General features: G+C 48.8%; 1 protein-coding gene across 2 annotated transcripts in view; it reads right to left on the minus strand.

Moving 5' to 3' along the window:
* Positions 1-27,936, minus strand: part of ZC3H3 (zinc finger CCCH-type containing 3) — a 139,390-nt gene that overhangs the window by 80,988 nt on the left and 30,466 nt on the right. For both annotated transcript variants that reach the window (XM_048286529.1, XM_048286530.1), the window contains one exon: positions 2,034-2,184. In XM_048286529.1, the coding sequence (XP_048142486.1) occupies positions 2,034-2,184 (151 nt within the window). The remainder of the gene's footprint in view (positions 1-2,033; positions 2,185-27,936) is intronic.

Raw genomic sequence — 27,936 nt, forward strand, 5'->3', positions numbered from 1 at the left:
CCATGTGCTTCCTCCAGACAGGCCAGATGATTGATCACCCCCAATGAAGGTAATTGGGAGACGGAGATTTATGGCTTCTTTAAAACATAATTGTTTTAATTTGCTGATGGCATTTTATCAAGATTTGTCTGAAGCAGCTGTAAGATCTAAACTACACCAATTTAATGACGTCGGAGATTAATACGGAGAAAATGATCCTACAAGTGGGAGCTCTCGGCCAATTGCGGCGGAACGAGGTCGTTCCTTGGAAAATCACCGCTGGGTTGAGCTAGAGCCACCACCCAGATCCCAGAGGTTCCTGCTCTGAATTCCATGCCTAAAGCTTCTCCCCTCCTTGATTCTCACCATGGATCCTCCATCCATCAACTATCCAGATCTGGAGTAACAAGGTGCGAAGGAAGAAGCTGAGCCCAACAGTTGGAGGATAAGCTGTTTTCTATTAATTAAGGCTGAAAGTCACAGAATCATGGAATGTTTTGATTTGGGAGGGTTGAAACAAGACCACCTTGTTTCAACCTCCTGCCATGGGCAGGGTGCTGAGGCCCTGGCACAGGTTTCCCAGAGAATCTGTGGCTGCCCCATCCCTGGAAGTGTTCAAGGCCAGGCTGGAGCAACCTGGAATAGTGGAAGGTGTCCCTGCCCATGGCAGAGGGTTGGAACTCATGGATCTTAAAGGTTGCTTACAACCCAACCATCCTCTGATTCCATGAAATTGCAGGATGATGGAGCAGGCAAAAAATTACGTGGTTTGTTTCTGGAAAGGGAAATGCAAGAATTTGGTCCCAAGGATGTGCAAATGGAAGTGGCACCTCCAAGTCGAGCAGTAATCGGAGGAGACAACCCAGAACAAAAGGAGATGTGTGGATCTCAGGGATGATGCCCAGGCGGGAAAATCTCAAAGGGAAAAGTAGAATGTGAAGACAAAGGAGGAGGTGGTGAAGGTAAGGTTGACCATAACTCCGAAAGGATCCCAGTTTCCATACTAGAAGAAGCATTTTGAGGCCAGCAGAGTATAGGAGATGTGGAGTTTCTCAACCAAGACCTTGGAAAACAGACAAAAGAATTGACCCAACCTTTTTTTCCAATCTCTCTGTTTATCCCATACTTCGCATCATCACCCTGACCTCTTCCAAAACCAACCATCCCTTCAGATACTGATTTGTGAATCCCAAAATTCACTATTAAAGGGAAAAATCAGGCCGAGTCAGGCTTCAAAAACAATCACCACAATTTTTGTCCCTCCATAGCTCTACCATAAAAGCCACCAATCCTCAGGGCACTTCTGGGGAACGGCTTTTGGAGGAAATCACCCAGAGCAAGGAGAACAAAGCTGGAGAAGAGCAGAGCAGGCTCTCTTTTCCCAAAACACTGCCCGTGACTCCTGGCATTTCAGGGGGAGGACAAGTTATTCCTGACCTAAAAATAGCCAAAATCTGTATTTTCACCAAACCCATCACTTCTAATTGCACCTTGTTTTAAAGAATCGATTATTTTAACGACCTTCCTGCTTCTACGCAAGGTCTTGTCTTGGCCTCTGAGATGCTCCCTGGAAACATCTCTACCTCTACAGATTTAGGAATATTCCAACTCAAGGTTATGGCACCTTCGGTGTCTCCCTTCTCTAGGCAGTGACAAAATATTTCCTGATGTTCCACCCATCCAGATAATTGGGAATAAGCCAGTTTGGCACAGCACCTACATCCTGGTGTAGGTTTGGAGCATCCAACACGCTCCCCTTCATCACCAACATCCACATGTGCATTCATCCTCTTTTCAGCTTAGTTAACTGCTCCATGGAAACAATTAATTCCAAGAGGGAATAAATAGGAAGCCACAGGCGTAAGCTGTTGGCACCAGCTCAGGATAACACAATTCCTAATATGATTTTACACTTTAAGTCAATAAACTCTTCGTAGACCAAACAAATACAGAAATTAAACAGCAAAGACGCAACGGAAAAACACGGAGCCAATGTGGGAGGTCCCGTGGCTCCCACATCCCAACCAGCTGTGTTCCAGGGATGGAAGAATTACCTGGATGTCATGGGGCGCCTGGTCTTCCAGGTGGGAATGGGGCTGGTGAAGGATGATAAGGCTGGAGACACCACGTTCTTCTTCACGATCCTATAACGCGTCTTTATCACCTTGTTGGCTGGGGGGCTCCTTACGAAGTGGAAGTTGGATCCTAGGAGAAAAAACATGGAAAAACAGGCTTGAAATTCAGGTGTGGATGGGACAGGAGGGATCTCACAGACATTCTCACTGAATCGTGGAATTTTTAAGGTTGGAAAAGACCTTTAAGATCATCAAGTTCAACAGTCATTGGTCCCACATCCAACTTAAGTCCTACATCCAACTTTTTAGCACCCGAAAAAAGGGGTGAAGTTTCAGGAATGGGACCACCGTGGCTGATGGTAACAGGAAGATCCTGGTGGGGTTGGGAGTGTTTGGCCTCACCAGCCCATCAGCAAAACTCTACCGGGGGAATCATGGATTCACCAACAACACCTTGATGCCAGCATCCACACCGGAAATAAACGTATGCCTTTAATTCTTGGCCTTTCCATCATATTTTTCACCCCTGGAAGTGTTGAAGTCCAGGCTGGACGTGGTTTGGAGCAACCTGGGATAGTGGAAGGTGTCCCTGCCCAGGGCAAGGAACTGGATGAGCTTTAAGCTCCCTTCCATCCCTACCCATTCCTGGATTCTCTATGTTTCAGGATGATCTACATCCCGGGTTATTCCGCGGAATGTTTCGTGCAATTAACAGTTCTACGTTTGACTGTGGTTTTCCTCCACGAGCCCTTTTTTTTTTTTTTTCCCCCAAAGCTTTCAGGAATGCACCTAATTGCCCGACTTTTATAACATACAGCTGTAACTGCCCAGATAATTAAAGCTGACACTCCATGCTGAGCCTCGGTCTCTGGGTTTTATAACTGATTTAAAGGGCCAGCTGTTTTTCTTGGAGATCCTCTCATTAAAATTATGGAGAGATTGGGAGGGGAAAAGCGGGATCGTTATTTCCGCTGAAAACGTTAGACCCATCCCCGTGTTTGTCTCTGTGAGAGGAGGGAGAATAAGGTGGATTCCCAGGTAAACTAGGAAAAATAGAGAAATACATTTTAGAGCTGATACCATTCCCTAGAAAGGAGGGAGCAGCTCCCCCATTTCCCTGCAACAGTGGCAACATCAATCCACAGCTTCACAGTTTCATACAGGGAATATTTTCCTTCTTGAGCATTCCCAACAAGTTGATGACTTGTGTTGGCTTTGGGAGGGATCAGGCAACACAGATTTCCATTCCCCAACTCAGCAAAAAAGTTACAACTCCTGGTGATGGGAAAAGGGGAAAACCAGGCTCTGCCACAACAGAAAAATCACTGGAATTTTTCATATTAAAGATGATGCTCACAATGTTCTGCCATCTGAACCCATGGGATAAATCATGGAACTAAAGGATCTTCCAAATTCTCTTCCAGTAGAAACCATTTGACGATTCAATGACTGGAGGAATTGCAGCCACTTTAGAGGTGAGGAACTTTAGAGGTCACTTTAGAGGGGAGGCAAGAAGGGAGTGAGGAAAGAACACGGAAAGCAAACAGGATTTTATTGCTCTTTCCCTGTCCTGGGATTTTTTTGTAGCAGATCAAATTCTTCAGAGCAGTGACCAAACCCCTGCGTGGGCTTTTAAAGCCTTTGCGAAGTTGAAGCTCTAATTACAATTAAAATTGCTCCCAAGTACTGGCAAACTTGGAGCCTTTTCCTTCAGGGAACTGTATTTAGGATGGGAAAATGGGAACAATAAAAGGACAGAGGTACCAACACCATACATACGATGAAATCCCAGCTACGGTGATGGTGGGACTGTCCTGAAATCATGAAATCATGGATTGGTTTGGGTTGGAAGGGACTTTGAAGACCATCCAGTTCCATCCCCTGCCACAGGCAGGGACACCTTCCCCTATCCCAGGCTGCTCCAAGCCCCATCCAACCTGGCCTTGGACACTTCCAGGGATCATGGGGCAGCCACAGCTTCTCTGGACAACCTGTGCCAGGGCCTCCCCACCCTCCCAGGGAAGAATTTCTTCCCAATATCCCATCTAACCCTGCCTTCTGTCACTTTTGTCACCCAGAACATGTGCACACACCCAGCTTCTCATGGATACAGCACCAACCACGTACCCAAAGGACTTCCTTCCCACTGGGAAAGGGATGAGAGCCACAATCCCACATCCTCCCCAAACAGCAACAGCACAAGTTGCCCCTTTCCCTCCTCCACTCCAACCTCACGGAATTACTAAACTGGGAATTCACTGAATACATAATTAACTTTTTTTTGCCCCCACACAAGCTCGAGCTGCCACCAATCAACCCAGAACTGCATCAAACTCCTGCCTGACAAGAAAGAGAAGTCCCAAATTATTGCAGGCATCCCCCTCCTCCTCCTCCTTCCCCAAAACACGCTGGCACCTGGTAAACTCTATTCCCAGAGGTAATTGGATGGTGTATTCATTCCGAAGCTGCTCCTTGGAAAGTGCCTGATGCGCGACTCCGGCATTAACCACCTCCTCAAAGAGCCTCTCCGAAGAGCTCCGTTTTCTATTATTACTTGCTAGCTGAGGGGTTTTGTGTAGATAATCATGTTATTTAGACAGGATGTTGGTTTAATTCCCTTCATTACAGGCTCCCAGGGTTGTAATTTTTTCCTCTCCGCGTGATGTATTCCCCGTGGCACATTTCACTCAAATCAAACACTTCACGCTTTTATTACAAACAATACCCCAGCGTCCCCCGTTATCAGCCCGGTGCACACATCCCCACTCCTCGCCGCGATCCAGAGGTCACTTCTAATGACTAATCGATCTCATTAGCTTTCCTAATTAAAAACTTTACTACCGCCATGGAAGACAAACTACAAAAAAACTGCTTGCATCATATTCGAATGGGATATGAGCATCATTTATCAGCCAGGGCCGTGCGCTGCTGAGCTCGGGGCTTTCTGCGGAGCCGCGAATCCCGCGAGCGCCGCTCATGCCTCCCGTTCCCAGGGAAAAAAATCCTGGTGTAAACACAAAATGTAGCATTGTTAAGGTTGGAAAAGACCTCTAAGGTCATCAACTCAGTGCTGCCAAGGCCACCACTAAAGCACGTTCCCAAGTGCCACATCTACGTGGCTTTTAAATCCCTCCAGGGATGATGATTCCACCGCTTCCCTGGGCACCCCAAGCACCCCTTCAGTGGAGAAATTCTTCCAAATACCCAATCAAAACTTCCGCTGGTGCAACATAATGCTCCTTCCTCTTGTCCAATGCTGACCTTGAGATGGGGAATTTGTTGCCAAAACCTCTCCCCAGGGTGCTCCAAGCAGGTGGGATCCAGGAGCCACCAGCACAGACATCCCTTAGGAAAGGGGTTGGATGCAAGGGTCCTTAGTTCTTCTCTTATTTTCCTGAGAGAAGCACCAGGAATTGGCCCCCTGGGGAAGTTGAAGCAGGGAGGGCGTAAGAAGAGTGTGCTCCTGGAATATTTTACCTGGGGAAGGGTCTGGAGAAACCTTCTTTTAAAGGAGGCTTAAAAGAAATACAGGAAATTACTTTGGACAAGGTCCTGGAGTGACAGGACACGGAGCAATGGCTTCCCGCTGCCAGAGGGCAGGGATAGATGGGATACTGGGAAGGAATTCTTCTCTGGGAGGGTGGTGAGGCTCTGGCACAGGTTGCCCAGAGAAGTTGTGGGTGCCCCACCCACGGTTTGGATGGGGCTTGGAGCAACCTGGTCTAGTGAAAGATGTCCCTAAAAATCGTGTTGATGTGGCACTTGGGGACAGAGTTTAGTGGTGGCCTTGGTGCTCGATAACATTTGGACTTGATGATCTTAGAGCTCTTTTCCAACCTGAATGATTATCCATGATTCTGTGACTCTAAATCCATGAGGCAAGAGGAAGATGCTGCTGCTCAGGATGGATTAGGGAAACCACGATATTGGTGGAGTAAATCCTGTCCAGCTACTGCTGGGAAGAAGGAAGTTAAATAAGCAAGGGGAATTTCAGGAGGGCAGATTCCCAAATCCAAGAGATTATTGCTGCTTTTGGAAAAGGATATGGGATAGAAAAGCTTCCTGTACAGGCACAGGAATGGAGAAAAGAACTAAATTAAGTCATGACCTGGGTGCCACAAGGCCTCCCATCCTCAAGCCTTGACCACCACGACCCTTCCCGTGTGTCTCCATCGAGGCTCAATTCCGAGCTGTGCCGTTAATCCCAATCGGAGGCAAGACGGGAAGCAGTGAGTGACAGGTACATTGATCTTCCAGCACTTGGAAGCGAGACAGGAGCAGGCACGAATGCAAATTGGGGAGTAGAAGCTGAACCTTGGATACGCTGCCAGGATTGTCCTCAGTGCCAGGGAAAATCTCAGGGATGAAAGGGATGCAGCAGGACCACCCCAAGGGAAAAAGCAATGCAGAGACCAAAAAACCTCTGATAAAACCAAATTGCTCTTTCCAAACAGGCATGAGGAAAAAAAAATAAAGGGTTAAGGACTACTAGGATAAGTGCAAAGGAGCCACCAGCATGTCCCAGCTCCTGATAGAGGGTAAAAAATTTGCAATTGGAACACAAAGCAGCTCCAAAAAGAACTGAAAATCTCTGCTGAAGGGTTTTCTGGAAGCAAACCCTTCCCAACATGAAAATGAATCCCTCGCCATGGGATTTGCTCCAGGTCTGGAAATGAAGATTTAGCAAATCCCACCATTATCTTCTCCCTGTATCCCAGAACAAAGAGGCCGCTCATCTGAAGCCATCCGAGGCTGCAGCAGGACAATCACACGCATCCAGTGATGCTCTGGGATGGTATGGCACCAAAGCTCCCTCTTTTCCATGGGAAAAGGCATCCCTGACTCAAAACAAATTGCTGCTGGCTTCCATTATGTGGAGTTTGGGATGACCAATGTCAAGGCATGGAATGAGGCCCCCACATCCACTCCTTGTAAAGTCCTTGCAAGACCATTTCCTAATAGATCCGATCCTTCCGTGCTGTCACCCACCTCACGGATGAAGGGAAGTGGTGGTGGAGGAGCTTTTCAGGATTTTAGTAAGAAGGTCCAAGGGCAAATGTGGGGGCAGAAGAGGAGTTTGCAGCCAGGAGCAACCTCAACAGCAGAAGCCCCACAGGAAGCTCTGATGGCCAGGATGGATCACCGTCGCTCCCGCTGCAACAGCAGATTACAGGGATTGGGAATCCCAATCATTGCCCTTCATATCAACCGAGAGCCAGGCTGCTCCAAACTCCATCCAACCTGGTCTTGGACACTTCCAGGGATGCAGCAGCCACAGCTTCTCTGGGAATTCCATCCCAGCCCCTCACCACCTTCACAGGGAAAAATTCCTTCCCAATATTCCATCTAACCCTGCCCTCTGGCAGTGGGAAACCATTCCGCCCTGTGCTGCCACTCCATTCGCTTGTCCCAAGTCCCTCTCCAGCTCTCCCGGAGCCCCTTTAGGCACTGGAAGGGACTCCAAGGTCTCCCTGGATCCTTCTCTTCTCCAGTCTCAGACTTCAGCTCATCATTGGATGCAGAGGTGGAAAAACACCCAAACCTTCTGGGGATTATCCCCAACACCACTTCCTTCCTTGGATGAGAAAAACTGTGGATGGGAAGGGAATAGCAATGGAGGGAAAAACTGAGGAAGACAGAGAGAAGTTGGGCTAAAACAACAGTCATGGAATGGTTTGGGTTGGAAGGGATCTTCAACACCATTGAGTTCCAACCTTTTGCCATGGGCAGGGATACCTTCCACTAGACCAAGTTGCTCCAAGCATTTGGAAATGACCTTCAACAGGAATAAATCCATGAGAAACCTGAGTAAGTTCCACCACAGCTCCTCCACCCAAAAGCAAATGGTTCTGGTGTTTCCCATCACACCAGCATCACCTGGATGGCATCAGCTCTGAACTGCGCAGCTCTGACACCTTTTGTCCTGGCTGCCAACTTGGCCAAGTCCCTGGAGTTAACAAAAGCTTTGGGATTACTGTAATACTGTTAGGAATTCAGTGTGAAAGCAGACACCAGTATTAGGGCTGATTATCTCGGAGCAGGTTCAATATGTTCCCACAGAATGGCACAGCAAGAGGTTAATTATGTTGCGACTGGAATCAGCTTCCAAAAGGACCATCCTTGGGTTTAAGAGGGGAATTTAATTTTCACACTCATTCAGTTCCGAGCTCTTTCAAGAGCGACGGCTCTTTATGCCAGCATGTAAACGATGCTTTATGATCATGAACTGCTGCTTAATAGGAAATAAATCCAATTGATCCAAAGTGCTTTACCTGAGACCCAGAGCACAGCGGCTGCTCCGGTTGTCACATTCAGAGAGGACGGGAGAAGGGCGGGATTTGGAGCTGAAACATTTTAGAGGGCTCCAAAACCGTTGGAAAATTTGCTTAGCATGGCAGCTGCTTTCAGCTGGAAATATTTGGGGAATTAATACCAAATCTGCTTGGCTAATTCCGTTATGCCAATCAGACCACAGGAAAAGAGGAAGTTAATGGAATTCACCAGGAGCGAGGCTGAGTTGGGCACTGGCACTTGGAGATGAACTGTAAGGAAACACCCATTTTAGCAGGAAAAGTATTAAATTCATGGAATTGTTTGGCTTGGATGGGGTCTTAAAGATCATCATATTCCAAAACCCTTGACATGGGCAGGGATGCCTTCCACTATCCCAGGCTGCTCCAAGCCCTGTCCAACCTGGCCTTGGACACTTCCAGAGATGGGGATTCACAACCTCTCTGGGCAAATGCACATATCCAATAAATTCCATGGGTCTGGGTCTGCATCCAAAATTCCTGGGTCTAGGTAAAAAGTACAGGACTTTTGTTTCCAGGAAATACAGAGTAGGAAAACATCACCCAACTTGAAGAGAAAAATTCTGGCAGCAGGGGCAGGAGGGATTCTGCCCCTCTGCCCTGCTCAGGTGAGACCCCACCTGGAATTCTGCATCCAGCTCTGGTGTCCAAAAGCAGAAGGACGTGGAGCTGCTGGAGCAAGTCCAGAGGAGGCCATGGAGATGCTCCAGGGGCTGGAGGCCCTCTGCTCTGGAGCCAGGCTGGGAGAGCTGGGAATGTCCAGCCTGGAGTAGGGAAGGCTCCAGGGAGACCATATTAGAGCCTTTCAAAAATCCAAAAGTTTAGGAAAGCCGCACCGTGCGTGGAGATGTCACAAGGGAACAAAGTGATCCCTGAGCTGTTGAGAAGAAAGAAGGGGAGTGAGGAGAAGAGCATCTGCATAAGCTGGGGGTGGCATAGCCAGGAGAAATCCAACAGTGAGGAAACATCGGCAGCGAGCGTGACGGGAGAGAAGCAGAAAGAAAAGCAGCAGATGTGAAAGTCATGGAGCTCCAAGAAACTCCCTGGAAAAATGCTGCTGCAAAAGACACTCAGGATCAGCCTCCCAAATGGCTGAGGACCTGCACTCCCTTTCCAGCCCACTGGTGCAATCCCCACTTCCATCTGCAGCTGGGATGCTGCACAGAATGGATTTTAGAGGATCTGGTGTCTTTGGGGTTTGGTTGTTCCCAGCACGCCACAAAACCCAACGTGGAATCATGGAATGGTTTAGGTTGGAAAAGAGCACTAAGATCATTGAGTCCAATCATTCCCTCAGCACTGCCAAGGGCCCTAATAAACCATGAGCCCAAGTTCTTCATCCCCACATTTTTTAACACTTTCAGTGATGCTTTTTCCTGGTCTTAAAATCAAGAGTCATACACGGTTAGAAGGGGAAAAGGGATTTTACCTCGGTATTTATTTTAAGGATCTTTAGGTGCACACGTCCAGGTCATATGCACAGAGATGCACCCCGCAAAATGCCCACCCCAAAAGATCAGGTATAACATTATAGGTGTTACTAATTAGCATATTTATCAAAATTCCTCAATGAGCAGCTCGAGTGAGCCCCCCTCCCCAAGGAGCCTTCTCCTGGGTGGTTCTATCCTGGTTTACAGAATGTGTTCTGGAGAGGACCTTGGGGTCTGGGGCACACTGATCCCTAGCTACGAAGCTTCTAAAATGTTGAGTCTCTCAGCTCGATAAACAAGTCCAAGAATGTAGGCAAAAAGCACTAAGAATACAGAAGTTGTATGAAAGCTATAACAGGGGGATAAAAGAAAAGGCAAAAAATCTTCATGGCATCACCAGGGATGGTAATTCCACAACTGCCAAGGGAGCCTATTCCAATGCCTGATCACTATTCCATGAAGATCTCTAATACCCAATCTTGGCACAACTTGAGGTCATTTCCTCTTGTCCTTTCCCTTGTACCCTGGGAGCAGATCCCGACCTCTGCCTGGCTCCACCCTCCTGTCAGGGAGTTGTGCAGAGCCAGAAGGTTCCCCCGAGCCTCCTTTTCTCCAGATTGAACCCCTCCAGCTCCCTCAGCCGCTCCTGGTGCTCCAGATCCTTCCCATCCTTTGTGGAATACCATCCCTGGAAATGTTCCAAAATGTGTGGATGTGGCATTTGGGGACATGAATTAGTGGTGGCGTTGGCAGTGCTGGCGGAACGGTTGGGATGCAGTGATCTCAGAGGTCTTTCCCAACCAAAGCCATCTTACATTTATCCACACAAGACCAATCCATATCATTTACCGAAGGGGTCTGGATCACTTCAACCCCACCAGCCCCTGGAGCCAGGTGATTTGGGAAGCCACAGAAAATAACAGGAAGAACAGTGCCTTTGACTCAGCCCTACAATTCCAATACCAATATTCCAACTGCAACAGAACACTGGCAAGTATCTTGGTTTATTCCCTCCAATCCCAAACCATGGAGAGATGCAGAGATAGAGGGGTCCAACAAGGTCTTGCTGGGGACAGTAGGACACATCACCTGTCACCAAGCTCCCAGTAATCCCAGTAACCCCACCAGCTCTGTCACATCCCCATCCCCACTGCCAAAAAGCCCCAGGATGGCCTTCCCAAAGGTCACAGGAGCGGATGAGCCTTCCAAGGATGAGGAGATCCCACATTATCCACCAGGAGTGGCAAGAGGAGGTCACACTGAAGGCTCTAAACACCCTTGTCCCAGCTCCAGCCTGTGTTAAAGAGCCTGAATGGGTCTCTGGAGCATCGGCCCTTTTTCAAACACAACCTTTATTATTATAACAAAAGAGGGTGGTGGGTTTTCCTTCCCCCCTTCCCTCAGTGAATGATTATTAATGTGTTTCCAGGAGCTGGATCCATTCCTCTAAATGAGAGCGGGATGGCAGGAGGAAAGCTGATAAATGCCCTCCTCCCCCCGGCCTCACGGCGGGAGCTGCCAGGGGTGCTCGTTCTAACAAGCTGCAGATGGAAGACGACTGGAATAACAAAGTATGAATTTTTATGAGTCTAATAAATCACTCCACTTTTCCTGCTCTTGATCGTTTCCAGCACTTCAGACACCAGAAAAACCCCGGTTATAATCAAATGGGTTCAGGGATCTCGTGTTCACGCCTCGCCGTGGCACGGGGAGAGGTGGCTCTGCCTCAGGAAACGATGGGAGCGCTCGGCGGGCTGGAATTCCATTTGCATTCATGCTTTAGGATTGACTTCATTTTTATTTTATTTTATTTAAATTTAACAAGGAAAAATTTGAATCTCTTAGGTATTCCCCACCCTCAAAGCCACTTTTCCAACTGAAGGCCACCCGTCTTTAAGCTTTCCTAAGTATCCACTTAAAAAGAACCTGACCTGACTCCAGCATCAGCAGAGGAACTTGGACAAACTCAGGCAGATGGGAGGAAAACTTTGCAGGCAGAAGGTTCATTAAGATCCTTTCAATTCTCCTTTCTAAACTTTGATATAAAGCAGGCAATGGAAAGGCTCGAAATCCGTCCCAATGAGAAACAAAGAGATTCAACTACAAGTTGTAACCACTGAGTAGGTGCACACGGGTTTGCCGAGGGAAGTATTTGCCAAAAAGCCAGAAAAGCACCACATCCATGGAAAGAAACAATCAGGACGTTGTTTTCCTTCCTAAAAAAACCTCTTGAAACCTTCTGGGCAATGCCTGGGATAGAACGAGGTCAGGGACACCACAGTGGTTCCCTGCCCATGGCAGGGGGTTGGAATGAGGTGATCTTTAAGGTCTTTTCCAACTCAAACCATTCCATGATTCTATGCAGTTAAGCAAAGGATATCCGTTGCTCCACACCAGTCTACAATCCCTCAAGACCAAGCACAGCTCCAGGATCTTTGAAATCTGGAAAAAAAACCCTCCTTATAATCACAGAATCATTAAGGTTGGAAAAGACCTCCATGATCATCAAGTCCAATTCGTGACCAATCCCCACCTTCTCACCCAGAGCAGAGCACTGAGGGCCACATCCAGTTATTCCTTGAACACCTCCAGGGATGGGAACTCCACCACCTCCCTGGGCAGCCCCTTCCAATGCTTAACAACCCTTTCCACGAAGAAATTTTTCCTGAAATTGAATTAATGTTGCAGCATTCCTGGTCCCCCAGCACCCATGTTGACAGTGAGTCCCCATCCCAGTATCCCAAACCTCGACGCTTCACCTCCCTGAAGGAAGGACGCCAAGTTAACAGGGAAACCTGTTGTTTCCATCACCCTTATCCTGCCCTAGTCTTTAATGCATCCAATATGTTCTTTTTCCCTGCTTTTCATTTGCTTTTCCAGCACTGCACTGCATCAGGGAGGGAATTCATCTTTGACAAACATTTACCGATTATCAAATCACAACTGCAGCCGCCGACAGGGGCAATAAGTCACTTTAAGCAGCCGCCCGTATTCCAGGCTCAGGAGCTTGGGCAGCTCCTCGATGACAAATCGCTCCTGTCAAAGCCGCGTGTTCCCGGCCGCTCCGGAGCCGTGTTCCCTGTTGTTCCACGCTACCTGGTGTTTAATGACAACACTGTCAGACTAAGACGAAGCCGCTGCGCCACCGACTGCCAAAGCCCCATTAGAGGGAAGATTGAGACCCTACTCTTCCCAAACTCACTCAAGCAACACAACCCGCGAGTTTTTATAATTACGGCGCGAGAGCCATCGATCCCGCGCTGACATCCAACCTATCCCTATGAAATGGGAGTAGTTTGCTGGCTGACAGTTGCTATAGATTATTGTGGGTGGGTTGGTTGTTTTTTTTCCCCCCTTTTTATCCATCGCTCGACAAAGCTCAGGATGGATGGGAAGGAAGAAGGGGAAAACGTGTGCGGTCTTTTCAGTGCTGTTTCTATCCCAGCTCCTTCCCTTCAACACGACTTCAGAGAATCCCAGAATGGTTTGGGTGGGAAGAGACCTTGAAGATCTTCCAGTTCCAAACACCTGCCATGGGCAGGGACACCTTCCACTATCCCAGGTTACTCCAAGCCCCATCCAACCCAGCCTGGAACACTTCCAGGGATGGGACAGCCAACACTTCTCTGGGCAATCTGTACCAGGGCCTCACTACTCTCACAGGGAAGAATTCCTTCCTTATTTATGCTCTAAATCTTCCCTCTTTGAGTTAAAACTTTCCCCCTCGAGGAGGAAGAACGTTGCTGTTGCTTTAATGAAATGTGTTCATCTGCTTGAAGCTGTTACAGGATCCGTTAAGTTCCTATAAATAAGGAATTTCACAGCCTAAGCTGTGCATGAGCATCAGGGCATGTGGTTGATTTCCTTGGATTGCCCATTTGGGTGATCCAGCTGGATGAGCTTGGCACTCATCCACTTCTCCCACCTCCCCAAAGACCATGGCTTCAGCTGTGCTGGAGGAGAAAGAATCCGACAGCATTCCATGCTCAGCATGGGGTTGGATGGCCCAAACCCTACCCACCATCCCATTCCATGGGCAGAACTCAAGGAATTGACCACTAGGGTTTAAATGGGACCTGATGACCCAAAACCACCATTCCTGCCCCAGAGATGGAATTTTCTCATAGGTCTGATCCAAATAAACATCCTCTTCAGGATGGGGTGCAGTGAGAGGGAGCTTAAATCATGGAAACACAAGGCCAGGACTTTCTCTTGGCTCAAATCCACATAGGCACCATGGTCATTGAAATTTATGATGTGGAAAACAGGATTACAAGAAGGAAATTCCCACTGGCTAGCTGGATGGCTCAGGAGAGCCATTCCTCCTTAGAAAATCCCAAATAAGCACCACACCACAAGACTGTGGAATAATTTTGATCCAAGGTCCTCCCCAGCACACAGTGGGATCCTTGGGGTGTCCTGTGCAGGGCCAGGAATTGGACTTGATGATCACTGTGGGTCCCTTCCAACTCAGGATATTCCATGATCCCTTTTAGTCATCGTTTCGAAGCATAAAGGCACAAAGATGATCCCACATCGCTTTTTTAGGAAAGGGAAAAGAGGAAAGCTTTGGCATTGGAAGCTCCTCAGTTCCTGAGGTCAACAACATCATAATAAGGAAAACTCAGACCTCCAAGCCACCTGATCCCAAATAACTTTGCTAAATCCAAGGATAACGAATAAGGGAAGAAAACAAAGAAAAAATTCCATTTTTGGTGGAAAGCAAAAGCTCTTTCACCCAAAATGTCCATAATCCCATCTCTGTGCTCCGATCCAGTGCTTTACATTCAGGTTTCTATCCCTGCATCCCTTAGCATCATCCCAGCCTGTTCAACAGCACAGCTTGAAGGAAACAGCATCCGGCCAAGCCCAGGTTGGACGGGGCTTGGAGCAACCTGGACTCACAGAAGGTGTCCCTGCCCATGGCAAAGGGTTGGAATGAGATGACCTTTGAGGCTTCTTCCAACCCAAACCATGTTCCTTCGATCTTTTCCTGCGACTGTAAACCTCCGGGGGCACCTGGATTCTGTTCCAACAAAAAACTAATTTTCCAAAGTCTGCTGACAGGTGAGCAGAGTGTTCCCTTTGTCGCACCCTCAGGATCACCGGGGGGTGTCAGAGTGGGAGAGGGGAAGAACAACAAATCTCCCTTTTCCAGCCTCTGTATCTGACGAGCTGCTCCAGACAGGGGGAGAAATATTTGATAAATTTTCATTTCCCTTCCAAAGCTGTCAGGGAATCTTTTCATTGACAGCGCTCCAGGATTGTTCCGTAGTCTCAGGGAAAAGGGCACGTGCTCTTGCTGGTTATTAACCAAATACATATTTTAGAGGGGAGAAACAGCTACAATCCGCCTCCTCCTCCAAATAAATCCTCCAGGTGGGAGTCCTGCAGAATTCCATACATCTCACAAGCCACGTGGGAGCCCGGTTCACCTGCCCTGAGCCAGGAGGGATGATGGAGGGAAGATAAACCCAGAATCATGGAATTGTTGAGGTTGGAAAATACATCCAAGATCATTAAGTCCACCTGTAAACTCAGCACTGCCACATTAACCACTAAACTGTGTCCCCAAATGCCACATCCACACGTTCCTTGGACACTTCCAGGGATGGTGATTCCACCACCATGCTCCAAGGGCTGGAGCCCCTCTGCTCTGGAGCCAGGCTGGGAGAGCTGGGAATGTCCAGCCTGGAGAAGGAAAGGATCCAGGGAGAATTCAGAGCCCCTTCCAGTGCCTAAATGGGCTCCAGGAGAGCTGGAGAGGGACTTGGGACAAGGGATGGAGGGACAGGACACAGAGAATGGCTTCCCACTGCCAGAGGGCAGGGATGGACAGGAAACTGGGAAGGTGGTGAGACCCTGGCACAGGTTTTCCAGAGAGGCTGTGGCTGCCCCATTCCTGGAAGTGTCCAAGGCCAGGTTGGATGGGGCTTGGAGCAACCTGGTCTAGTAGAAGGTGACCCTGTCCAGGGTTAATGGAATGAGATGGTCTTGAAGGATCCCTTCCCACCCAAACCATTCCCAGATTCCATGAAGACACAAGGCAAGTGCACCAAGACCCTGCCTTAGCACAGCTCCAGCCCCAAGAAACAACATCCTAAACCAGGAAAGAGCTGGATTTTAAAAAGGACCATGGACTATATCACTTTGGATTTCCTGCTGATCCACAGCTTGATGGCTTCTTGTCCAAAGGTCAGAAATTCCCTCTCCAAAATCCTCCCAGAATAGACTCTATAAAAAGAACCAGGAGCTCACAGCAAATCCCACGTGTGAACCATAAAGCCGTAATCCCTGGAGCTCCAGGGATTCTGCACATGCCACTGTGGAGTGTGAATAGCCAGACTCTCATCCCGAATCTCAACTGCAGTAATGCCTCCCAAAGTTTTCCCGTTGGCTTCCAGAAGATCCATGCAATGGCTGTTTCTCAGGCACAGGGCCTAAGGATCTAATCCAGTACAGCAAATCCTTTGGGAGGGTTTATGACCAAGGAATCAAAGATTTCCAGGATGGCTCATGAGTTCCACAAAACCAGGTACAAGGTTTTACAAAGCATCCATATATTTTCTTTTAAAATAACCCAAAGTGATCCACGGTCTTGGAAAATTTACGTCCCATGTGCAGGAAAATTTGCTCTTATGAATCTTATCTTATAAATGAAGAGACATTAATAAAATGATCAAATAAAACCACCAGAAAATTCAAAAGGAGGAATAAAGGAAATCTTGTATCGCACAGTTTTAGCACAATGGGGTAGAGGGTCCCCACTGCCAGAGGGCAGGGTTAGATGGAATACTGGGAAAGAATTCTTCCCTGGGAGGGTGGGGAGACCCTGGCACAGGTTGTCCAGAGAAGCTGTGGCTGCCCCATCTCTGGAAGTGTCCAAGGCCAGTCTGGAGCAACCTGGGATAGTGCTGTAGAGAGCCAGAGAGCCAGAAGTCCCCCCTGAGCCTCCTTTTCTCCAGGCCGAGCCCCCCCCCAGCTCCCTCAGCCACTCCTGGTGCTCCTGACCCTTCCCAGCTCCGTTCCCTTCTCTGGACAACAGCCAACCTGAGGTCTGTCACATGAGCTCTTTGGAGACACCAACGTGACAGAGGGAAGCACCAACTCCCCAAGCTGCCCCACTGCCCAAACGGGCACACGGAAAAGGCAGCAGGATTTTAAGGAAAGGCAGCAGGGACACTTAGTTAACCTTTCTCTCCCAGGCTTCCTGATGTGTCCATGGCAAAGCCATGCTGTCACCACTCCCATCCCATTGTTTGGCCAAACTCAAACCATCTCCAAGAAAACAGTTTGGAGAACTCTGTCCCCACAACCCCTCCTCCCTCAACTCCTCGGAGCGCAGTGGCACAAAACGCCTTTCCTAATGTTTCACACTCCGAGAGCTCCTCCAGCCCGCGCTCGCCGTGTAATCCCCACAAAGTGCTTCCCAAAACAGCTGCAGCTCTCCTTAATTAGTCTCCGCGGGCAATGGGCATTAACGATTCAGTCGGATGAGCGACTATTTCTGTGTAAACCCCGCACACTCCCCCTGGAAGCCTCCCCGCACATCCATCAGGAACGGCTCCATTGAGCACTTGAGCTTTGATCTTTTGGCCAAACCCTTCTGGAAAAGTCACGTTAAGAGCAGGTGACCAGCAGTGGCTCCTGGGCGGTGTCTCCATGAGGAAAGCACTGACCAGCTCCAAGATCAGTGGGAGTTCAAACCACTTGCAGGTCTTGGGAGAGACCCCGCAGTCAAGACAAGGAACCAACTTTGACCCCCTGGATTTGGGTCGGTCATTCATGGATTTGGGATCAACTCTTAAATTACAGCAAGAACTCGTCGTGTTTGCTCCAGGGCTCCTTTAACAGGAGCTGCATTCCAAGAAACTCAACATCTTTACTCAGGCAAATGGGGCTCCAGGGTCTGAACAGAAGGGAGCGGGAAGATGTTTATCCCATCAAAGCGTTGTCTTGACTCAGCAATTCCGGGGAAGCCTTCAGCAAAAATAACTCCTTGAGCAGGAGCAGGTTCTGCAATAAAACCCAGCCACTGTGTCCACCTAGTGCCTAATCAGGGGCCAGGTTTTAAAAGTAATTATAACAATTAACAGGGGGGGCGAGGGGGGAAAAGCTGAGAACTTGGGAATCAGATGCTCATGGAAAAGATGGGCTTGAGGAGAAAATTGCCGAGCATGTGGTGATTTTACCAAGAGTTTTAAGGTGTTCAAGGCAGAAAATAACTGAATCTTAGTTAAAATATTCCTTGGATACTTGTGCCTGATGGGGAATAGACTTCAGGGTCAAAGGGATTTGTCCACCAGCCAAAACACCCTCTGGACTCATCAGATATCCTGAGTTGGAAGGGAACCATGAGGATTAACAAGTTCAACTCCTGGCCCTGCACAGGACATCCCAAAAATCCCACCCTGTGCCAGAGAGCCCTTTCCAAAGGCTCTGGCAGCCTTGGGGCCGTGACTATTCCCTGGGGATCCTGTCCCACCACCCAACGACCCTTTGGGGGAAGAACCTTTTCCTGATATCCAGCATAAACTTCCCCTGACACATTTCCAGCCATTCCCTCAGGTCCTGTCCGTGGTCACAGAGAGCAGAGATTGGAGTTTCCGCTCCTGAGGAAGCTCCAGATCCCAACAATTCTTCCTCCAGTCTCTTCTTCTCCAGGTTTTTCCCCTCCAGACTCTTCATCATGTCCCTTTGGACCCTCTCTAACAGATCCTTATTTCTGGGACTACACATTCCAGCTGTTTTTCTCCAGGAACTCAACACATGCTGTCCCCAGTGTCCGCCCAACTCCTCCAGCCCAAGGAATGAGTCTTCCAGAGGGGGCTAAACATCCTTGAGGATAACAAAAGCCAATCAATTAAGCAAAATCTTCCTCCAAGCTCAGCACAAACCTCGGGAAGAGGCTTCTCCGGGCTGATTTTCTCCTCTTGATGTACCTGTGAGAGTCCCAGAAGCGGCAGGAAGGTCCCTAGACATCCCTTGGCTCTTTGGGGAAGGAATGTGCTTCCTTCAGGGTGGTGGCTCCCAGGAAGGCACGGAGCCACTGCCGTGTCTCCGAGCAATTCGAGGCTGGGGAGAGCCAGCGGAGCAGCACACAGCACACTCCTCCTCTTATCCTTTGTCTCCAGTTTTTTCCCTTCCTTCTGGGCACAGACATCACACGGGAGGTGCCCACGGGATCCGCTTCCCACCCCAAGGAATGCAGGAAGAGGAACCCCAGGAGCAGCACCTTCCATCAGAGCTTCATTTGCACCTGGAGATTTTCCAGCCCCTCCAGCAGCTCCTCGGGATCCAAGGATGACACAACCACCGAGCGGCACCACGGGCTCCTGGGAAGTTGCCAAAGTTGCTCTCAAGTGGGAAAAAATAATCCATGTCCTGCTCAGAGCTCCAGAACTTCTCCGTTAACTTGCCACTTCCCAGAATCCCCCTGGATTCCCTCATGGATAACACCATCCGAAACCCCAAAAGTCACCGAAACCTCTCTTGGAATAAATCCCACACCTCACTGTTGATTAACACAAGTGGACATGAAACAACCCAAAGCAACTTGAGGCTGTTTCAAATCATAAACCACCTTTGATTTTTTCCTATCCATAAAACCTGGGACAATATGGAAGCCTGGGAGGATGTTTATCCATAAAGTTGGGAGTGGAATATCAATATTTATCTGATAGAAATTTATAACGAGCTGGGAAGCAATTATTGATACAGGGACTGGGAATTTGCACCAAATTGGATGCAAAGCAGTGACAACACCACTGCCAAAATACACCGTGGGTGTGTTTATTCCATAAATATTCTATTCCCTGGAAGGGAATCCCAGAAATCTGGTCTTGTGGAAGCCGTCCCTATCCATGAAAAGGGTTGGAATGAGGTGGTTTTAAGGTCCCTTCTAAACCCATTCCAAACCATTCTGGGATTCAGGGTATTTACGTGTGGATTTGCAGGAAGAAAAAGGGAGAATGAGGGTGGATTTGCAGGGATAATTTCTGTGGAGAACCTCTGGAACACAAATGGGAGCTGGGAGGGCTCAGCCTGGAGAAAAGGAGGCTCAGGTGGGACCTTCTCACTCTCCACAACTCCTGGACAGGATGGTGGAGCCAGGTGGGAGTCAGGATCCGCTCTCAGGGAGCAAGGGACAGCATGAGAGGAAACAGCCTCAAGCTGCACCAGGAGAGGTTTAAGTTGGATATTGGGAAATTTCTTCATGGAAAAAGTGGTCAGGCACTGGCAAAGTGAAGAATTCAAAATCCATGTGGATGTGGCACTTGGGGACACGGTCAGTGGTGGCCTTGGCAGTGCGGGGGGAATGACTGGACTCAGTGGGCTCCAAGGTCTTTCCCAACCTTAATGATTCCATGATTTTATCTCACGGACTTTGCATTTTGCCACCTGGAATTTGCACCCACCTCCACTTACATTTGCTCCTCGAGGCTCCAGTCACTGCTTTTCATGGAAGGAAGGAGAAATTCCTTTCTCTATGCAGCTTCCTGGGAATAACCAGGTGGGAGGCTTAGGAAGGAGGGAATCAGGTGGGGAAACTGAGGCTGTGTCCAAGATACTTTGCTGGAAAAGCAATGGAAACATCGGTGCTGCCCTCACTTCCCAGGATTTCCCCTCCCTTTAATTAACACCTGATCCCTTCTCCGGGCATCCAGGAGAGAGGAAAAAAGTGGGATGTAAACAAAAGAGCTGCACTTTTCCAGCACCAGGCACTGGAAATGGCAGCATTGGGAGTCTCCAAGATAATCGTGTCCATGTGCAGGGTGGGAAAGAGGCTGGAGTCAGGTTTCGGTCCAGCAGTGAATTCCCAAACTATTAATACATCCCGGGGTGCTGGGACACGGCCATGGCATGCCAGCTGTGCCTCTGGATTGGGAACAACTGTGTGTTGGAAGTCTGGACCAAGGACTGTGTGGCCCTTTCCATAAAACCAGTCCCAGTGCTGATCCCTGGATCTAGGGATCGCTCTACCCCCAACTCCCAAAATGCATCCTGAAAAAGTGGCTCATCTGGATCATTACATGGAATTTGGGGTTAATTCTGCCACAAACCCCTGCAGGAAAACCTCAAAGTGATATTTAAAGGAGCTTTATCCTCTGTCACATCCCACATCCCTCAGATTCCAGGGATCATTCTGCCTTTCACTTCCAGAGATTCATCCTTAAAAATTTGGGATTAATTCTCCTGCAAATCCCTCTAGGAAAACCTCAAACTCAGTTTTAAAGTCTAGCCCCTGTCACATTCCAAGTCTCAGATTCCAGGGATCATTGTCCCTCCACTTAAAAAGTGGTTACTCTGGATCATTCCATGGAATTTGGGATTAATTCTGATGCAAATCCAGGCAGGAATGAGCACAATGGGGAATACTGTGGCCTTCCCTTAGGATACCTCGGAGGAATTTTTTAACACAGCCCTCAACATGCCAGTTTTCCTCATTTAAAAGCAGAAAAACCTGGAAGCAGAAAGACAAATGGACTCTTCCTAGAGCAGACAGAAGTATCAACAGCAAAAACAAGGATAAAACTCAAAAAAATTCCCAGAATCACCTTTTTTTTCCCTTCTAAAGCTGCTTTAACACTTCTTTGACTGCCCTAAATCCTAAGGAATCTCCTTCCCATTCTCCATTCTGGCCCTACTTTAAAAAAAGAACCCGGAATAAACCAATTTTTCCAAATATCAAGGAATTCCTTGATTCATCCAAGTGTTTTTAGACTCCTGCGTCACCAAATTAACACCCTCAGGAATCCCGGGAAAAAGCTCCCAGGATTCCTTTACGTCCCCCTTCAGCTCTTTCCCGAAGGGAAGGAGCGAGCGGCCGAAAAACCGCCAAGGTGGGAGCTCTTTCCCAAGTCTCCTAACGAATTTCCCGGCTCTCTGGGATGACAGATCACCGAAGCTCCAGATGGATTGCTTGGAAAAGTGAGATGGTCGTGTTTGGGCCCCGACGTCAGCACATCCCATCAATCTCGGGAGCCGAGCGCGGCTGGCGGGAGTTAACCCCCACCCCCCCCTTCCCTGTTCCAGAGTTCATTCCCACTTCATTACTCGGCGATGGAGTGAGCCGGGAGTGTCTGATTTACCGGATACTTCCTGAGCCGGGGGAAGGCACTGGGAAAACGGGAGCAGAGCTTTGTATTCCCATGGCAGCACCTGCCCTGCTGATATTCCTTAAAAAAGGGTACAGGGCAGGAGGGAGGAAGGGATTCATCTTATGGAATGGTGGTTTTCCACTTCCCTCTTTCTGAGGTGATAAAATCCTGGGAGAAATGTGCTCCCTGGCAGAACACATCCCAAAAGATCTGTCCTGCTCCTCTGGGAATCTCCAGGAGATCCCATCCTCCTACACCAAATGCCTGAATCCAAGGACAGCCCAGTTTTCCTGGCTGGACAACACATCCCAAAGGCTCTGCCTGCTTTTCCAGGAATCTCCTAGAAATCCAATTCCCCCAAGTCAAACACCAGGAGCCTGAATCCACAGCACAGCCCCGTTTTCCTGGCAGGAGAAAAAATCCCAAAGGGCCTGCCCTGCTCCACCAAGAATCTCCTAGAGATCCCACTCTCCCACAGAAAATTCCTGGAGCCTCAAGCCACAGGAGCAGCCGATTTTCCCTGTGGAAACTTTGTAGCACATCACCAAACCCCACCTTAAATCACCAACAGAGCAGGTTGAAATCACCAATTCAGCCTTTTCCCGAAAAAAAACCCCTCATCCTGATTCCCAGAAAAGAAGTGGGGAGTTTTTCCCACTCTTTTCCATAAATCCGTGCCCTCCCTGAACAAACCAAGCCGTGCTGAAAATGGATTTTTGGCACTCTGTGACATAAAGGTGCCGCTGCTCCCGGCTCCCAGGTAATTTCCTGGTCAGCATCCCTTTATCCCACCATCTGCTGGAATGATTACGAGTCGGAAAAATCCTGACCCAGCAGGAAAAGTGGAGAAGGATGAGGCAGAGGGAAGCAGATGCAGCAGGATCGGGTTGGAGCGGAGTTCCAGCACGGAGCTTGTGCCTCAACATTCCCCTCTCCGGAACAAAATCCTCCTGGGGATGTAAAAGAAAGAAAAAAAAAAAGGGGGGGGGGGGGGGGGGGGGGGGGGGTGGAAATCCCAGCCAGAGGATATTTCATGGAAAAATGAGGATTTGGAAGTTGTTTTTTTATTTTGGAGAAGGAATTTTATGCTATAAAACAGGAATGTTCCCATTTACTCAAACTGTAATTGGTGGTGGTTTGGGATTTTTTTAATCCCGAATTTTTGTCCATGAAAAGCCAAGGATGCACATCCCATTTTTATCCTTTCCAGGGATCTCCTCACTCCTTAATTTGGTCACTCTGGCACGAAGCTCTTTGCCATAAAATCCAAAATAATCCAGGTTGTCAGGGACTGACTGGAAAAGATGGATTTGATTTCCCGACGGAGCCTTTCCCGCTGTTGTCCTGCTCCGCGGGGTCCGGAGGTGATGCCACCACCCCATTCCCTCTTCTTGTGGAGCAATTAAAACAGCAATTAATTAATTAACTAATTGTGGCTAAGGACAGGGTGAAAGTTTTGGGAAGGCAGGGAAATAAAATAATACGCTCCAATAAAAAATTCCCAGTTAACTCACCGGTCTTGGGAATCAATTAACGGGACAGGAATCGGCTCCGTGTGGGAAACATCCCAGAGGCAGCACAAAAGCAACAGCAGCTCTGTCCCTAAGGCAGGAATCCCACACGGAGTGGGAAAAGGTAATTACAGGAGCACTGGAAAACAGGATTTATTCCCAAAGGGGTTTTTTACGGAGCATAATTTTCTCGGTGTCTCATTCCGTTCTCATTCCCAATAGTTCGGGAATACTGGGAATGAAGGAGTTAAAAAAAAACAGAGTGTTTAAATACAATTCTTGCACCTCACAGGTTATCCAGGATATCCCAAATTATCCAGGATGCACGGAGACCCCAGCGGGTTTAACTAAAGAGGAGCTGGGATACGCCTCACTTTATTCGGGATCGAAGGGCAGAATTAGGGATTAAACCCAAACATACCCTAAAATTCCCACAAAAATGAAGGCAGGGCATCACTGCCGGGGAAATTCCAAGCAGTTCCGGCCAGCCTGCGATTCCTGCTGAACACACGGATATTTTGCTGCTTCTTGTAACTCTCAGCTCGTCTTTCCCTATGGAAAAAAACCTCCTTTCTCTGGAAAAACGGCGGAGGCATCGTGCCCCCTAGAGGGTACCACGGTGGGTCCTGGTGTCAGATCCCACTTTTCCATATCCCAACAGGAAAGAGAGGGAAGGAAAAATCCGTTTCTTCCCATAGATTTCACACCTGTGCCTGAACACGCTTTGTAAAATCCGGAATGTGTAAAGAATTGGGGAAAAAGGGGGGAGAATGAATCCGGGAATTTTAAACTTTGCAGAACAAGCTCCAAATTTTATCCCTCTGAATTTTCCTTTCCAATTAGGAAATTGGTGTAATTAAACCAAGGAATACAGGGAAAAGATCAATCCCAAACCAAGGACTACAGGGAAAAGATCCCTTCTTGTTTTGCTGGAGCGAGACACATGTGGAATTCAGCTCTCCAGGGAAGCTGCTGCTGCTGGGCTGAGTCCAGTTATCCCTAAAAATCATCCCAAAATGATCCCTCTGGGATGTGGACTTGCTCAAAGCCTCAGGGGGGGGTTTATTCACCGACCCTTCTCCCATTCCCAAATCTCTTCCCACATTTCAGCGCTGGGAAAATGCCGAGTCCAACAACACGACTACAATTAAATGGGAAAGTGGAAGGGGAGTAACAGGGAAAAGCCAAAAGGAATAGGTTTGAAGCTGGAGAGTGGGAACAGATGGGAGTCAATGAGGCGGAGAAAAACAAGGAAAAGGCTGCTCCTGCCTCAGGGAGCTGCCAAGGTGAAGGATCCATCCTGGGAAAGGGACGGAAAGGGAATATCCCAACACAGGACAGAGCCGGAGGAGCATCCATGGATGAGGAGGGGGACTGCTCCTCTTTAAAAGAACTGTCTGGGGGTGGAAAAGTGTTTTCCTGGTGGAATTTAAGGAGCCAAAAATGCCTGGTTTTGCAGAGGCAGCAGCCCTGGTTTATCCCAAATCCCAAATCCTAAATCCCAAACCCCAAGTCACGCTTTCCATGGGGCACAGGAATGTCCTGCTCCACTGTCAGCAACAACTTTGCTGCTTCCCAGTGTCTCAGGACACCTTTCCCGAGTGGTTATTCCAAGAAAACCATGAAATTGGGAAGATGAGGATGCAGCAATCCCAAAGGACTGGGTAGCCTGGAGCTGACATTCCCACAAGGAATGAGTTGAGCCTTCCCTTCAGGCTTCCTTCTGCTGAGTCCATCAGGCTCGTTCCAAGATCCCTGGCTCTTTAATTAAGCGTGGCTAATCAGACACCTGGAATTATCCAGCCCTGTGGCATTCCCAGCGGGAAAAGGGGAGGGAAAATAAACCCCACCCCACACTTGTTTCATCACCAGCCTGAGCACAGGGACAGCTGTGGATCCTGACCAGGAGCTTCCCATTTGTTTGGGAGCTTTGGAAAAGGTCCAAGAAAAGAAAAGAAAAAAAAAAAAAAGGAAAAAAAAAAAGGGAAAGGCATTTGCAGGTGTGGGTGGTGTTGGAATAATGAGTTTGGCAAGTGGTACCTGGGAAGTTCTTGGAAGGTGGTACCAGAGCCAGACTGGAAGGTCCAGGCTCTGAATTATAGGATTATGGAATGGTTTGGGTGGGAAGGGACATTGGAGATCATGGAATTCCAACCCCTACACCTTCCACTATCCCAGGCTGCTCCAAGCCTCATCCAGCCTGGCCTTGGACACTTCCAGGGATGGGGCAGCCACAGCTTCTCTGGGAATTCCATTTCAGTGCCTCCCAGGGAAGAATTCCTCCCCAATATCCCATCCAACCCTGCCCTCTTGCAATGGGAAGCCATTCCCTGTGTCCTGTCCCTCCATTCAAGGTGAAGAAAGGAAAAAGGAGCTCTGGGATTGGACCCAACAGTGACACAACTTCCAGGGATGTTCCCCATCACCAGCGCTGCTTTTTGAGGGAAACCTGCAGGAAGGTGGAGAAGTTGTGGAGTCCTCACCCCTGGAATTTTCCAGGCCAGGTTGGATGGGGCTTGGAGCAAGCTGGGATGGTGGAAGGTGTCCCTGTTCATGGCACGGGGTGGAACTAGATGAGCTTTAAGGTCCTTTCCAACCCAAACTATTCCAGGATTTTCAGAACGCGAGGGCCACCAAGCTGACAGCAAGCAGGGATTTTATCCCAGGAAAAGGAGAAGGGAGCACAGCAATAACACCCATCCTCCATCACCTCCTCAACTCCTTCCCAGCCCTCATGGAATGACAGACAAGGGAAGGGGGGGTCAATCCACAAGGAATCAGATGAGCCAAGTGGCAAATCAACAAGAGGATTGGGATGAGATCATCTGCAAAAATTATCCCGGGAGGTGTCAGGAATCGAATCCCACATGATTCCCCGTTGGCCTCAAGAGCCCCTGATCTCCAGCCCTCTCCAGCTCTCCGTGCTGGCCCGGGATGCTTTTTTAATTGACGGGAATTGCATCTCGCCCGGAGCATTCCATGATGAATTCCATCAATTCTACGCATCCGAACCGAATCTTAAAATTGGAAAGGCACCTGTGGAAGGAGCGAGGAGCTTCCCGAGGCTGCGGAGTGGAGGCCGAGCCAGGGCCAACGTTCCTGTCATGAGTCGGATGCCAAGCTGGATGTTTCTGTAGGGACTTGACAAATCCAAGCGCTATCCCGAGCCAAGGAGGGTAAAGATAGATCCAGCACACCAAGACAAACCTGCGTTTGGAGTTCCTCTTGTTCCCAGTTTTCCCCTTTTTCCTCGTGTGCTGTCTCCCTGTTCTCCCCCAGAAGTGATCCCCCCGCTTGGGAGTATGGGGAGGGAAGTTGGGAATGGGATAAGGTTACTCTATCCCGAGGGAGGGAGAAGTGGCTTGCTCACAGCTGGCATTCTCTCGTTTTCTCACAGGCAGCTAATTGGGAATTTTCATCACTCCCGCTGTTATATATGGACACGAGAGATGGAAAAGGGAAAAGATGATGACTCGGAACAGGTGTTTCCATTAAGGATTTCAGCGGGAATATTTCCACAGCCTGCCGAAACCAACTTCCAGGAGTCAAACCCAAGGCACAGCCCTGGAAAGGAGCAGTTTGGACATTCCTTGCTCCTTTTCCATGCTGATTCCAGAGTTGAGGGATGGGACAATCTCCGGAGATGTACAAATGTCACTCAAAGGAATAAGAACCACGGGTGTCACCTCTGAAATCCGTGGGATGCTCTTGGAACGTTCTTTTCTGTTTGTGGCTACAGAAAACTCCCATTAATTTTCCTTCATTGGAAAACAATAATATATGGAATAGCACAGGGGGGAACTAAATCTTAATAAGCAGGAATTCCAATTCCTTTAAGTAATCCTAGAGGAAAGAGGAAGGTTTTTCCTCTCCTACACTTTCCTGGACCTGCACTTCACACCTGCAAATATTCCGGTTACATGGAAAAATTGGATGGAAGAATATCCTGGAGCATCACAGCCATGGAGGTGGATCCTTCCAGCGCTTCCCGGACCCACTGAGCCCAAGGACCTGCCAGGACATGGGATGTGGGGTCATAACCTTGGTTCTAATTCCAGCTCCATCCCAATCCGTGGGTGTTCTGGTGCGAGTCCAGAGGAGGCCATGGAGATGCTCCAAGGGCTGAAGAGAGGCTGGGAGAGCTGGGAATGTCCAGCCTGGAGAAGAGAAGGATCCAGGGAGATCTCAGAGCCCCTTCCAGTGCCCAAAGGGGCTCCAGGAGAGCTGGAGAGGAACTTGGGACAAGGGATGGAGGGACAGGACACAGGGAATGGCTTCCCACTGCCAGAGGGCAGGGATGGATGGGATGTTGGGAAGGAATTCCTCCCTGGGAGGGTGGTGAGGGGCTGGAATGGAATTCCTAGAGGATCTGTGGCTGCCCCTGGATCCCTGGAAGTGTCCAAGGCCAGGTTGGATGAGGCTTGGAGCAACTTGAGATAGTAGAAGGTGTCCCTGCCCATGGTCATTGGAATTCCATGACTTTCAAAATTCCCAAACCATCCTCTGCCCATCCTGTGGATGAGGAAGGG

This window comes from Corvus hawaiiensis, chromosome 26, assembly GCF_020740725.1.
Source record: "Corvus hawaiiensis isolate bCorHaw1 chromosome 26, bCorHaw1.pri.cur, whole genome shotgun sequence".
Lineage (NCBI taxonomy): Eukaryota > Metazoa > Chordata > Aves > Passeriformes > Corvidae > Corvus > Corvus hawaiiensis.